At 40.2% G+C, this 14,076-nt stretch overlaps 1 protein-coding gene across 1 annotated transcript in view; it reads left to right on the top strand.

Annotated features, from left to right (window-relative positions):
• The first annotated feature begins 380 nt into the window (after positions 1-380).
• The window catches only part of col5a2a (collagen, type V, alpha 2a), a 47,230-nt gene continuing 33,534 nt past the window's right edge, over positions 381-14,076 (top strand). The window contains exon 1 of the mRNA XM_042494419.1: positions 381-640. Within this exon, the coding sequence (XP_042350353.1) occupies positions 550-640 (91 nt within the window). The 5' untranslated portion in view covers positions 381-549. The remainder of the gene's footprint in view (positions 641-14,076) is intronic.

Below are 14,076 nucleotides of genomic sequence, written 5' to 3' on the forward strand. Positions count from 1 at the left end.
TCTATTCTTACTTTTAACTGCCCAGTAAAAAGGGACTCCGAGCTTACTGTGTGTCTTGTTTGGTGCCTCAGAGACAGCAATAAAACCACACTTTTTATGATCTTGCTTAGCAACCACTTCTGAAGAGAGGCAAAACTCTATGACACCTCCAAACAAGCAAATTCAGTTTTCCTTATCTGTTCCCTTGCATCTTTTACTGTAAGGCAAAGTTATTACATTGTGAGATGGCTATAGACGCAAAGAATCGCTGGAAAGTATGAGAACTTGTGAACATGGGTGTAGTTCTCCCACAGCCACAACAGCCTGTGAGAGGATGGTTATGGGAGAGGGCTGACAAAAGGGGGAGGAAAATTAGGCTGGCCAGCATTCTTCTCATTTAAAGCTGTAACTACACAAAAAAGCACTCACGCAGTCTGGGCTGGGTCTGCTTGCTGCTTACAAGGAGAGGTTACTCTTGTATTCATGGTGGTGCAGTGATAACCTGAGCATTTTTTTTCCCCTTTTCATCCTTTTTCCCCTGCAAGGAAGGCTCATGTCTTTTTTATAGACATGATGAGCTTTGTGCATTTAAGGACTTTCCTTTTTCTGGTAGTCTCCGTAGCCCAGGTTTTGATTGTAACATGTCAAGACGGGAGCAGTGGTAAGTGAACCCCTCTGCTGTTTGTTTTAACACCTAATCGCTGTTGAGAATAATGTTTGAAGGTGGCTGGTGGAATGGACTGATCTTAAGCTTTGGGTATTTTGTGTAAGTTTTACAAGTTTTTTTTTTGCTAGTGGTTTAAGTAACATAAGCTCCTTTATGTGCCCCCCTGATTGAGGGAGAAGTCACTTTTAATAAGAAAGAATGGTCAGATATTGTTAATTTCCTACATCCTGTGTTTGCATTTTTTTTGTGCCAAAGTGAATCCTCCTCGAACATGACAACTTCATTTGTTCTACCGCCTCCAAGGATTGATGGAGGATGATTAAAACAAACCTTTTGTGCTTATTGGAGACTAGATTAGAGAAGATTTAAAAGCGATGAGAGTAGCTCTAACGCGGATTATCTGAAATTGGCAAACAAGCCGTGTATGTCAGGAAACAGTCCTGAAGACATCTGTCAGTGATTGCAAGTGATGTCACCCTCAGGCACCGAAAATGTGCAGAGGAGGGAAATGAGCACCTTTGCGGTTTTGCACCACTTCAGCACTTTGGAACATTCATTACCGCAACCATTCTCTTCCCCTTCGGACTACATTGTACATCTGCAAAAAGAATTTCAGCACCAGGGCTCACGCGCCTCTGAGGGAACACAGACTGCAGCATGTTAATTCAGGCCAGATGTGAGGAGACATGAGATGCTGTTGGATTCTCTGAGTCACCCGGTGTACTGCGGGGCTGCTGATGTCTTCCGCTGGCAACCCCGAGAGCTGGAACACCTGAGTGTTCCTGTTTTACTTGAACTGTGCTTCCCCTTCTTTTTTTCTTCACCCAGAGTGTTTGATCTCTCGTGTCGTCACAGGGACTGTGTTGTCTCTACGTATGATGTCATGGGCCACACTGAGCACTGGAAAGTTCATTTGATGGGCCCCTGATGGTGTGTGGAGTTAAGCAGGGCAGCACAGACAGTACTGTTTATTATTTTAAAGCTGTCACTCCCTCTGGATAATTTAAGTTTTTCTTTCATTATGTCATTAACTAAAATGGGTTGGCTGTACTCCTTAAATTTCACATTAAGCAGAGACAGTTGAGTGATAGTGTGGCACCAGATAGTGCGCCATCCTGTGGTGAGTGCAGCATAGGGCCCCAAACAAGTCTCTGAGTGTTTGTTCACAGTTTAACCCTGCTGAAAAAATGATTGAACTCGAATACTGATGATGGCATTTTACTTATAGGACAAAACTGCAGTTGATCACTGAATTGATCAAGCTTAATGATGGATCTTTTATGCGACTGTGAAAGAAGATACAGCTTTACTCAAATGCTTTTTTCTGATCTGACATAATCATCAATCAAAGATTTTATGTTACTGTGCATTTGTCTTATGTCATTTAAAAGTTATTCAAGGATGTGTTCCAATGAGCTTCTCCATCCTTGCTGGGGGAACTGTCTCTGTCCATATTTGTTCATGTGAAACAGCGCAGTGATCTCGCAGGCTTCTTTCCATGGAATAGTGGTGGGTGAGATGATTGCATTTTGACCGAATAAAAACAGTGGAAAGTTCATGGTTTTTGTAGACTAAGGGAAAATGTGGTTCACCAGTGCTTTGAGACAATGTACATGTGTGTGTGTGTGTGTGTGTGTGTGTGTGTGTATGTGTGAGGGGCTTTCAAGACTTGTTTCAAGTAATGACCAGTTAGTATTCTATGGAAGGCCTTTTTTATGTGCAGATTTTTTTTTTTTTTTTGCCATTTTATGTATGCAGACTCTGCATGCAGCGGGACAGGATTTCAGTATCGGAAGTGTTCTAGTTTCTGATTTTAGTCAGTTTGTAGTCCATGTTATCTTGACCAGTCACATTTAATAGGTCATGTAAAAAATGTGGATCTACCAATATATTGGGCCAAGCCTCCAAAAACTTCATCAGACCAATAGCCAATAGGTTTTGAGACTGCTTTTTGCTGAGCTAATGTGCTTAGACTGAATAGAAAATATGCTAACCACCAATAAGAGGCTGTGAGAACGAACAAATGAATACCATGCTAAACCAAGAGCTCTGACACTGCTTAAAACAATGAGCAGCTCTGGGGTACTGCATATGCCCACAGCTACAATCACTAGTGTTTTATTGGGACTTTTATATGGAAAGTTGCACCATCTAATTGTGTGTGGTTAAATGTTGTTGAAGCTATGTCATTGCAAACAGTGTCAGTCTCTCAGCTAACTGCCAACACGATTCAAGTTTCTTCTGAAAAATCCAAAGAAGTCAGAAAAAAGTCTGTAGAGGACCTTGAGGTTATTGGAAAGATATCAGAGCAAACAGACTTTTGTGGAATTTACAAAAATCAAACATGGTTCTTTGAAGACTGAAAACATGTTTAAAATGAATGTTGAGTTTTGCAGTCAATGTAGCTGTACAGCTAAGAATCAAAGTCATATGGCTGGCTGCACATGTGCGGAAAGTTTGCAGAGGAACATAAGTTGGCAAATGAGATCAAGGAGCAGACTTAAAGCTCACAATTGGAAATGGTGACGCCAGTATAGATTACCAGGATAAAAATACAGTATGGCCCTTATACAAAACTTGTATTGGAAAGAGCAGAAGTGTTCAAATAATATTTGGAGTAAGGTTTAGGGATGTGAACATGGAAAAAAGAAAAAAAAAAGAAATAGTTTAGCGACTCCAATAACAAAAAACAGGAGTCTGTGCCCACAGTTTTAGCCTGAGAAGAATTATGCCTCTTCGTGTATGTGTGTGTGTGTGTGTGAGTGTGAGAGTTTGAGCATTACTCCTCCCAGACGCTGACATAGCTGTAACACATCCTCAAAGATGCCACTTAGCGCCTTACATCAAAGGGACCAAACACTCAGTCTTTGTGAAGCCAGTGGATTACTTTAGCTTCTTAACAGAGTTCCATTTGTCTCATCATCACCAGGGTTCTTGAGATTCATCAGAGCCAAAACGCAAATCAACTCAAAACGTTTTTCCCTCTTTCTGAGAGAAACGCTCAAGCAGAAAGCAAAAGAAAATCTGGTATTCCAAATCAACAAAACCTACATGAGGTCACTCTGTCTTCTAAATTGGTTCCAGTTGTTGTTGCCACATCACTGACATCGCAACAAATGGGCTGTTTTCTACCAAAGCTGAAACGTCCAAACATGTGAATTCAACCAGGTCCACAGACGGCTCTGATTAGAAACACATGCTGCATTTTTGAGCTATGACTTGATTACACGCCTCTTTTCTTCCACAGTTTAAGGGGGTCGGCCTCAGCAGATTGTACATTGTCTTGAGTTACACGTCCGAGAAGAGCAGTTTTAACAGTGTGTCTGGCGGTGAACCTGGGGGTGTCTTGGTGGCACAGACGATGGAGCTGATAGATTGTTAATGCAGATTGTGCCTGTGCGGACTGTTCCATGGGAACTGCTTATAAACCAAATTATTGCAGTCAGCAAATGGAGGCTTGGGGTGGGGGGATGACTTCCAGATGTTAAAATAGTTGCTTTGGCAGTGTTTGGAAAAAAATATTAAAGAAAAACATCTTAGCCTTTAGATATAGTTGGAAGGGGTGGACGTTAACTGACTAATGTAAGACATAATGTGTCAGTATTGCCATAGGGTGGCTTGAGCATTGAGAGATTTCAAAACTTTCTGGCTTCATGGTTTGCCTTGGTTCTTCCTTTTTTTCCCGCATCTTTACACTGGACACCTCCGCAGGTTCAAGTTAAAGTAACTGTTTGTTTAAAAGCCATGCAATTATGGCTCCCCCTGACAGGCTTCCTGGTCCTTGATTGGCACTTAGTCCCCAATCTGCCCTGTGATCCTCTCAGCCTGTCCGTGTGGGAGGATGACAGGACGGAGCGTAAACACACAACGGGCTAAGTCTCTTGAGTGTCTTAATTACCTTTATTTCATTATAATTAAGAATGTGCCAGAATTGCTTATACTGAAAAAGCATGGCCACTAAATCCACATATATGTGTGGCATTTGAATAAATAAAAATATTTCCAAGTTGATATTTGGGCTGTATTCTGTAAATGTTGGAAAAAAGTTAAAAATTAAAAGCACACTCCTCTTAACTTGTGCTTAAAACTTTCTTATTGTTAATGAAAAGGCTGTTTGAAAAAAGTGGGCATATTTGAGGCAAGGAGGGTCTGAAGAGAGATGATGCGTCATAGGAAATGTAGGACCCAGCATTTTTGTAGCTTGACCATAGAGTATATAAATAATGGACCTAGCTACTGTGACGTCACCCATTGGTTTGTAGAATGTGGTTTTGAAGCCTCAAGTTTGGCATTTTGGCCATAGCTGTCTTGGCTTTTTAGAGCCAGAAGTGACCATATTTGGACAAGAGGAAGGAACTATGGAGTAGTGAGGGGCAGATCAGACTCATACACTCAAGCAGCCCCGTTTTTAAATATTTGTAATTTTGGGAGGTTGAGTTGAAAAATAAAATCATTCAACCCCTGTATAATTGTCATAAATGTTGAAATAGAGACCAAAACAGTGGTCTGTTTCAGGCTGTATACATGCTTATTTCTGCTGTAAAGTTGAGCATTTCAACATCGGGGTCTGTTGGGTGTGACTCTGTTTTGGAGCCACCCCCAAGTGGCCATTAGATGAGCTGCAGTTTTTGGCATTTCAGCATTTGCTTCATTTTTCAGCCACAGAGGTTACTGAGGACTAAAAGGCTATCTTGGCCTCTGCTTCTGAAATTTTAAACATTCTTTTTTAGTCTGACTCTTCTTTATCCGCCATCTTTATGAAAGTGCAATCCTAAATTGGCAGAGTACCTATTTAATTGTTCATTAAAGTAATTGTTGATAAAATAATGACAGGCGATTCTTAGCTGTGTAATTTAGGCAAACATTATCTCTCCTAACAATTAAAAAGTAATATTGTCCTTCCCCAGATGCCAGGAAAACAAACATAACCATCGTGTAAATGCTTTTGCGAAGGCCTGCTGTTGCTAGTTTGCCTGTACAGTGAGTGTTGATACAGCTGGTTGTAGTTTTTCCAGAGGATCAGGAGGACTTTTGCCCTCTGGTGCTTATCCTCGGTAGGTTGGCGGGTCTCAGTGTAATATAGCACTCCCTCTGAACATGTTCTCCGACCCTCCCCCGGTGACCATTTCAAAGGCTGCTGTAATTGCTTTAAATCTTCCAATTTCATGAGATGTTACGTCCCATCTGGGAACCCCTCTCTCTCAGTGGGGAAGCGCTGTTGACCAGGTAATGACTCAGCAAAATTAGATTAACGTTGCTGATGAGAGTGAATTTTCATATTAAGCAAAGAAGAGTGCCATTGTCAGTAATGAGCAGTGCTTCACTCACAATGCATTTCTTCTTGAGTAGCATACTTTGCTGAATTTGGCAACATTTAAATATAATTGACGCCCAGTGCTTCCCAGCAAACTATAAACTCAACAGTAGAATTGAGAATGTGGTTATATTGTTTACTTGAAGCTAAAGCTGAAATTGTACTGTAATGAAAATCTGTTAATAGACCAGGCAAGCAAAGTTGGGTTGATAGATTGTTGCAAAAAAAAAAAAAAAATACAACACTTTTTTATAAGATTTGGGGCACATTCATTATCTGGAGGGGTAAGAAAGGCCTTGTGGTGAGTTACTACTAAGTTTAATTTATGTTTGACTTTTGAGCAGCTTCGTTGTCAATAATTTTTGGATCATTTCTCTTTATTTTCACTGATTTCAGTGCCTTGTCCAGAAGTGCAACAGCAGAACTTACTTCATTACATTCAAAGGGCCTTTATATGCTACATTTAAGGTTACTTTTTGGTATGTTTTATATTCATTGTCAAGTGTATGGTTTTTATTTTGTGATTTAAAAAAATCAATAGATATTTTATCAAATCAAAAGCTCGTCTTTTAGATATAACCTTATCTACATAAATTCTTAAAAATGTGATAAAATTGTCTGTCAAATCCTCAAGCACCGCTTGTTTTAACTACCACAACATGGTGACTGTCAGCCATAATTGCAGGTTGTGGTTCAACCTAAATTCTAAGTTGTAGCGAGGTTGTGTACATTACAGCTGCAGAGGGTGAACAAGTGGAGCTACATGGGTGACAAGGGTCAGAAATGTAGCATAAGTTATGTTTAGGCTCTTAACAGCTTGTTGGACAGCTGAGTGACTTGATGGTGAAATGCCTCATATAAGTGCGGCGAAATGCCTCAAGGTGGTTTTTGAATCCAGGTGGTCTAGTGAAGCTGAAGTGAGAACTATCTTACTGAAGTCTGTTAAAAGTAAGAATATTAGACTGCATGTTGTCTTACAAATGGTTAATTTCTCGTTAAGAAGCACTGTGCTGTATGTGATTAAATCCGGGTGTTGCATAATTATCAGCGAGCTCTGGCGTGCTCGGTTTCTCAGAAACAAGTCGAAGTCTTGGATCTCTTTGACTTTATGGTGATTGTGTTTGATGGATGCCCTGACTGAGTTGGACCGTGTATTTTGGGATTCCCCTGTTCACTGTCAAGACGTGTCTTGTGGAGGACATTTCTCTACCAGATCAATGGAGTACAGTCTTTAAAGGGAGTCTGCCTGGCAAAATGAATCATTGTAATGAATGTACAATGGCCCTCCATAGTACACAAAGAGATAATCTCCAAGAGGCTCATGTTCAGAGGGGAAAATTATTAGGTTTAGTACAGTTCCAACACACATACTGCTGGAGTCTTTACTGTGCAGAACTGCCAGGACTCAGCAGAGCGACCAGTGGATGATGTTTCGCAAAATGTCAAATACTATTAAATTCAAATGGAGCGCAAAGCAGATATACTTTGTGTTAGCTGGGAGCTGCAGTTCTGTGAAAGACAATCAGTTGTGCTGAGAAGGAGATTGTAAGTATTTAGAAAGCTTTTTTCCTATTGGATCATGGTCTGTTGCATCAAAATCGGCATCACTCAGACTTTGGACTGAAAAGATGTCCAGTGAAGACGTAAGTTATGCAGTGAAGAGAAGGGTACATTCTTTTAACACAATGTGAGTCTGTGCTGCCCCTTTACCCACTGGCCGCAACGTCCAGTCAGTGTTCCCGAACAAACACTTCTCACACAGAGCCAGACCAGCTAGATGTGGAAATGTCTGCTTGTAGTCGGTGACTCATGGCTACCATTAGGTGAAAAAAACTAGTAAGCCGTTGGTGCAGAGAAGTGGCTGAAAGAGGTGAAGTTTTGGAGAATGAGTGGCAAAGCTGTACTGTTTACATCAGCTGATTCAGTTCGCCTTCAAGTTGTCAGCGAGCTGGCTTTGCATACCAAGATGCTCCAGCTTTTAGTGTTTACAGTACGCAAAGAGTTAGAAACATTTCAACCAGAAGAACAACAATTCCAAATGCTGCCATGGTCATTTACAGTCGGCTTGCTTTCAAATTATATCCATGTGAATGACATTAAATACCAGCAGTTTGCATTTTTGTAAATATACTTGGAATTAAAGCAAAGCTGCATGGGTTTTCTTAAAGAAACAGTATCCTGCACGATAACCTTGTAATTGCTGTAGTGTGTATTAACATTTTCTCTCAGGCTTCACTTAATCAGCCACTCCGGTTCCACCCCGACAAATACACACAGCTGGAGCAGCGTTGTGCATCATGCCAGTCTTTATTTACCTGAGCTAAATTACAGCTCTTAAGTACAGGCTTTGAGTCTTGATTTCTGTTTAATCTCACGCTCCCTCTTGTTTCAAAGCCTTTCACTGATGTGGCCTGGTATTTAGGGGGTTAAGCTTTAAACAAGGGATACAAACGGAAAGGAGGGGACCTCATTTCATCATAATTTCATATCTATTAGCAGAGGGGGATTGAAGGGGATTGAAGGGGAAGAAAAGCACAGATGAGAGGGGAAAGAACAGAAGGCTGAAAGAGAAAGGAGGAGGAAGGGGACAGAGAGGAGTCAAGGCAGGGGAGGAGGATAAAAGCTGGAGTTTAGAATGGGGGAGCAAAATCAGAGAAAAAAGAGGGTGAGAATGTGAAAGGATGTGGGAGACACAGCAGCGAGGGAAGCCCGTGTTTGATACAAGTCCATCTCTGGAGTGTCATTCTCTATCCCTGTACATCGCAGTAAACTCATCCAACTGCAGCACAGGAAGTCATGTCGAATTGGAATTTCCTCTGGAAAAGCACATGTTTCAGCTCTGCTTGTTGTTGTTAATGACTATTTTGATTCACGGTCAAGAGATAAGACAAAAATGAGGTCAAAACAGGTTGTTTTTTTTTTAGATTGTTTGACATATTTGAGTACAAATGCCTGTGTTCCCCTTGTACCTATAAGCAATTAAAATAACAGCAGTAAATTTTATTATGGACAAAAGAAAGGAAAGTGTGCACTGTTACTAACACTAAAAGCTGTCTATGCTAAAAATGTAGAAGCAATTTAACTTTGCAAAAGGTCACTTTATTTATTTATCAAAAAATTAGGTCAGCTGGCAATTTTTTAGCTCTTCAGAATTGAAGACAACTAATATTACAGCCTTTTTCTGGTCAGAATTGGTCTTTTGGGAAGACATTTCCAAGGCTCACCCAGCTGTTGATGACATGTTGAATAAAGTATGCAGCTGTTCCAGATGGAAGGGAGGAGTTTCTGCAAACAAACTGCTGCAGATCTGCCAAGAAATAATCCTTCGCTTGGCACTGATGACACTGCAGGACCGCTCTCACGATGCCTGTAAAATAGTGCTTCATTGGTTGATGCAGTTTGGTATTTTGCCATAAAGTCACAAAGACATGGATGGGAATATTCCCCTCACGCTGACCTCATTAGGGAAATACAGGTCACTGTGTGCGTCTCTGAGTGTGTGGGTGATAGAGAGCATTTATTTATAGGTAGATTTAACTGCAATTTGGACAAAACACGAAATGTTGTTAAATATATGGTATTTTATCATATGATTAGGCTTTTCATAAGTCACAAAGAAAGCAGTACGGCAGATTCTGTCAGCTAGCTTCAACTGCACACTTACTCCATGCCACACAAGTTTATTGAAGACAATGTTTCGATCCTGCCTGGAATCCTTGTCTTTGACCTGACGAAGATCCAGGCAGGATCGAAGCATTGTCTTCAATAAACTTATGTGGCATGGAGTCAGTGTGCAGGCATTACCATGTTCCCACATGACATTTGTTCTTTATAGCCTTGCACAAGCGCGATGTGCGTATAACTATCCTTTTTTCAACTAAATTCAACTGGCAAGAAATGTTAACGTGATACATTGAGTCTGAAGTCCAGATTGTAGAACTTTCTCCTACACAGCAGCTCCTTCTACAGCTGTAGACTGGCTATATTAGTAACGAAGGGTATATCATATACTTTCATCATTTTTGAACAGATGAAGACAGTTTTTTTTACAGTGCTTTATTTGTAGTTTTGCCATTATTGCCACTGGTTATGATCATATTTTACTTACCACTGTTATTCCTGTCATTTGAAGACATTGTAACAGCCCTCTCAGCTTTAAAACCGAACCCACTAAGTCAGTGCAGTGACTGTGCAGCTGTTGGTGAAATTAATGAGTAACAGCACAGTTCCGTCAGCGTTATTGCAGGCAGATGGTCAAGACTGTGAAAATAAGTGTCATTATGTGAAACAACGTAACTATTGGTTTCAATGCAAATTGTGCTACATACTTTCATTTTCTTCTTTCTTGCATGCAAGATGCCTGTTGTAAATTCATTTTTATGAGTTTTGGAGTTTAACCTTTTGGAACCTGGAGTGACATCAGTTGTCTTGTGCTGTTTTCAGATGCTTTTCACAAGTATTTAAACCTTTTGACCTGGAGAAAATTAGTTCAGTTTCTTTCAAAACATGGAAAAAGAGCAATGAGCAACTCGGTAAGAAATACTCCACAAATTGCAAGAAATTGGTAGATTTTGAAAATCATTTTTTTGAAAAGTGGGGGGGAAAAATAAAAAGTCAAGAAAAATGTCAAGGGAAAAAGTTAGGGAAAAATATGTATTATAATTTATCATAATTACACGTTCAAAATTATGTTACAGAATTATTATAATTTGTGAGTACTTTTTCCAACTTTTGTTTGCCTTTTTTTGTGTTTGTTTGTTTTTCCAAGTAATATTCTTGTACCGTTTTGTCTTGTACTAATTGCTTGCTATTTTTTGGGTCATTTTTTCCTTCGCTGCTCATTGCCTTCTCATGTTTTTAAAGAAATCAAGCCAATTTGCTCAGGTTTCAAAGGGTTAAAGATGCTGATTTTCTGGATACTAATATCAGTATATATATATTTCCATTAACATATAGTACATATTGCATATTACATACATTTATTTGTCAATAGTCTTTTGTGACTCCTGGGGCACTGAGTGGTGATGGGGGCGACCTCTAGCTCACCTGGAAGAGTGTGCGCTCCATAGTGGTTTGATTCCAGCCTGAGGCCCTTGGCTGTGTGTCATCCCCCTTCTCTCTGCCACCTCTCCTGTCCTTCAGGGCAGCAGTAGCTCAGACCATAAGTGCATAGGTTTAAGTCCCCGTATAGGCCAAGTAAGGAGTGTGGACTGGTAACAGAAGAAGTTTGCACTGAGCAAAGAACCAAACCACCAATTGCTCTTCATCTCTCCATTTTAATGCTGTTTCCTGTTTGTGCATGTGTGTGTATTTCAAGCCTGTGTGTATGTAACATTAAACACCAGGGTGAAGAAATTGAATTTACCCCTGGGGATGAAAAAAGTATGCCTTCTTCTTTTTCTGGTGAGAGAGAGCAGACGCTGTTTCTAAAATAGCTCAAACATATGTTCAGCATTTCTGTGTTGCAGTTTATTTTTATTAATATGTCAACATATACACATAAACCTAAAAACCTGTGATTAGCATGGTGCGAGTTTCACAGATGCAGCTATTTCTGAAGAGATCCACGTGGCTATGGGCCTCAGTGACCTCCCTAAGCTAAAATGTCTTCTCACAGATCCCCTCTGACCTCATCACCTCTCTCTGTCTGTGTCTGCCTCCAGCATTTACAAAAACGCAGGCTGCAGCCGACTTCAAGGGCTCCATTTAGCAATAAAGAGAAAGTGATAAATTCTGTGTCGTGTCCCCCGGGGCCTCAGTGATGTCACCACAGTGAGGGGCCTCATTGTGCTGACCCCCTCCCTCTCAGGCTCTTTTCTTCTTTTCTTCAGTATTAACCACAGCTATCACTGGCTACTGGCCAGCAGAGCCACCACACTGTTTCTCTTTAAACACAACTAATGTCAGACCCAGGTGGTTTGTACCTGTGGAGAGATAATCAGTGGAAACTGCCCAAGCTGTTCTCCCTCCATGTTTTTAGTTAAACTCACACGTCTCGGTGCAATGTTTGAAAAGCTCGGGGAACAGTTGATGTAGTTCACCTGGAATTAAGTCATGGTTTCCATTTCACAGATGACACTGGGCGAACGCCAACTCAAGCATATCTCTAAATGTTTTGAGGAATCTTTGGCCTAAGCATCTGCTCAGACACTGTTTTCCTCACAGAGTCAGTCTGTGCTTCCAAAAGCCTCTCCATAACACTGGCTTTGTGTTTGAGTTTTAGGGCTGCAACCCATTTGTTAAATTGCATTTCTGTAAATACAATCATGTCACATCACTTTTAAACAAGGATCTTCCAGCAGTGTTTTGGATGGATCTTGATGCAATTTTCTGCATTAAAAAAAAACCCCAAAAAACTATTATTAAACCCTGCAGTTACTCCCCGGAATACTTCTGTTTTTTTTTCGTTAAACCCCTAATCCTATAAATGTCTAATTGAAACAATAATGTTTCATGACTCATGATTAACCCTTTGAAACCTGTAGAGACATCATGTTTCATTGTGTTCTAGGCACCATTAGTATTTAACACTTTAAACTCATGCTTCAAACTTCAAATTGGTGGGATTTGAATTTTTTCCTTGTCATGTCATTTTTGAATTTTTTTTTTCTTTTTAACGAATTTTTAGGTCATTTTCTTGTACTTTTCAGTAATTTCTAATTATTTTTATTATATCTAATTTTCGAGTCATTTCTTTTGTTTCTCATCGCTCTTTTTCCCATGTTTTAAAATAAAGCAAGGCTTTAAGTTCAACTTTCAAAGGGTTAGATGGACGACTCTTGGTTTACATGAGGTATGTGCAAATCTTAATAGATGATAAAGCCCTTTTTATTTAAGTTTTCCCAAGGGAAGTTGGTCCCATTGTGGTTACAATTGTTTAAAACGTGTTTTGAACTCGCAGTCTAACATAAATATAAATAATATTAAGCTTGTAACCTCACACTATGCAGCCCAGTTGAAAATATAAATATTTAAAGACGACATCCTTTGCCGAGGGGCTGCTGACATGATAGAGTGCTTGCCGGTGTCGTGCCCTAGCTGTTGCATCATTTCTCTGAGCTTTTAGAATAACAAACTGGAAAAGAAAAAAAAGAACAGAGCAGTGAAGGGGAAAAACAGAGGAGTGTGGAGGAAAAGTCCAAAAAGCAGACAGCGTGCTTTGATAGGGATAAGAGGAAAGGAAGGGAGATTGGAGAGCTTGACGGGGATATGAGAAAACACAGGCTAATGCGAAAGAAAAAGTGGGATTTAAAAAGGAGCCTGCGGCAGCCATTTGGTTTGTGGAGTGGATGCAGCATCCTTAAACTGCTGCAGCACTGAGGTCAGACAAAATGAGGGGGCAATAAATCCCTTTTGCCTTTGGGGTTGCTCCTCACCAGAAATATAGGGTGCCTCATGAAACAACTTAGAAACCTTCCAAACCTGAAAAACGGCTGAACATGAGTATTTTACAAAGTCAGCGTTTTGATCGTTGTGACCACATGTTGTGCTGTGTCGCCTGATGAGGGTGATTTCGCCGCTGTATTGATTTAGGGACTAAAGCCACAACACTGCACAGGGGAAATAGATGACAAGATGTGTTACGCAACCACCTGTGATTATGTTCCCGTACGAACATATTCAAAGTGAAATGTCAGAGAGGAGACGCTTTGCGCCAGCACCTCGGTCTGCGCTTGAAAAGGCAAACAGATGTGATGTGATGGGAGTTGCAGACAGTGGTTAACTGTGCAGACCATGAATTTTAATGCTTTTAACAGTTGGTTAAGCCAAATCATATAAAAAAAAAACCCACACATTTTCTTATTTACCCCTTTGTGTCTAACCATGCACACCGTTTCAGAATTATATGAAGTAAATGTCTTAAATTTCTGACGTTTGAAGAATTTTCCAGCAAAATGTCTATGATAATAAATCTACAGAACACACTGTCAGCAGTTTTCCAGGAACTGTTTCTAGCACAAATGAGAACTGTAAACACTGTTGAAGTCTGTGGATTATCAAGAATAACTCAGACTGTCTGTTGTCGTACTTTGTTTTTCGATTATTTCAGTAAGGGAAAAATGTACTAGTAATTAAATTCCATTTTATTTCGATGGCATCAGGTTTTTAAATACAG

Source organism: Plectropomus leopardus, chromosome 10, assembly GCF_008729295.1.
Source record: "Plectropomus leopardus isolate mb chromosome 10, YSFRI_Pleo_2.0, whole genome shotgun sequence".
In the NCBI taxonomy this organism is placed as follows: domain Eukaryota; kingdom Metazoa; phylum Chordata; class Actinopteri; order Perciformes; family Serranidae; genus Plectropomus; species Plectropomus leopardus.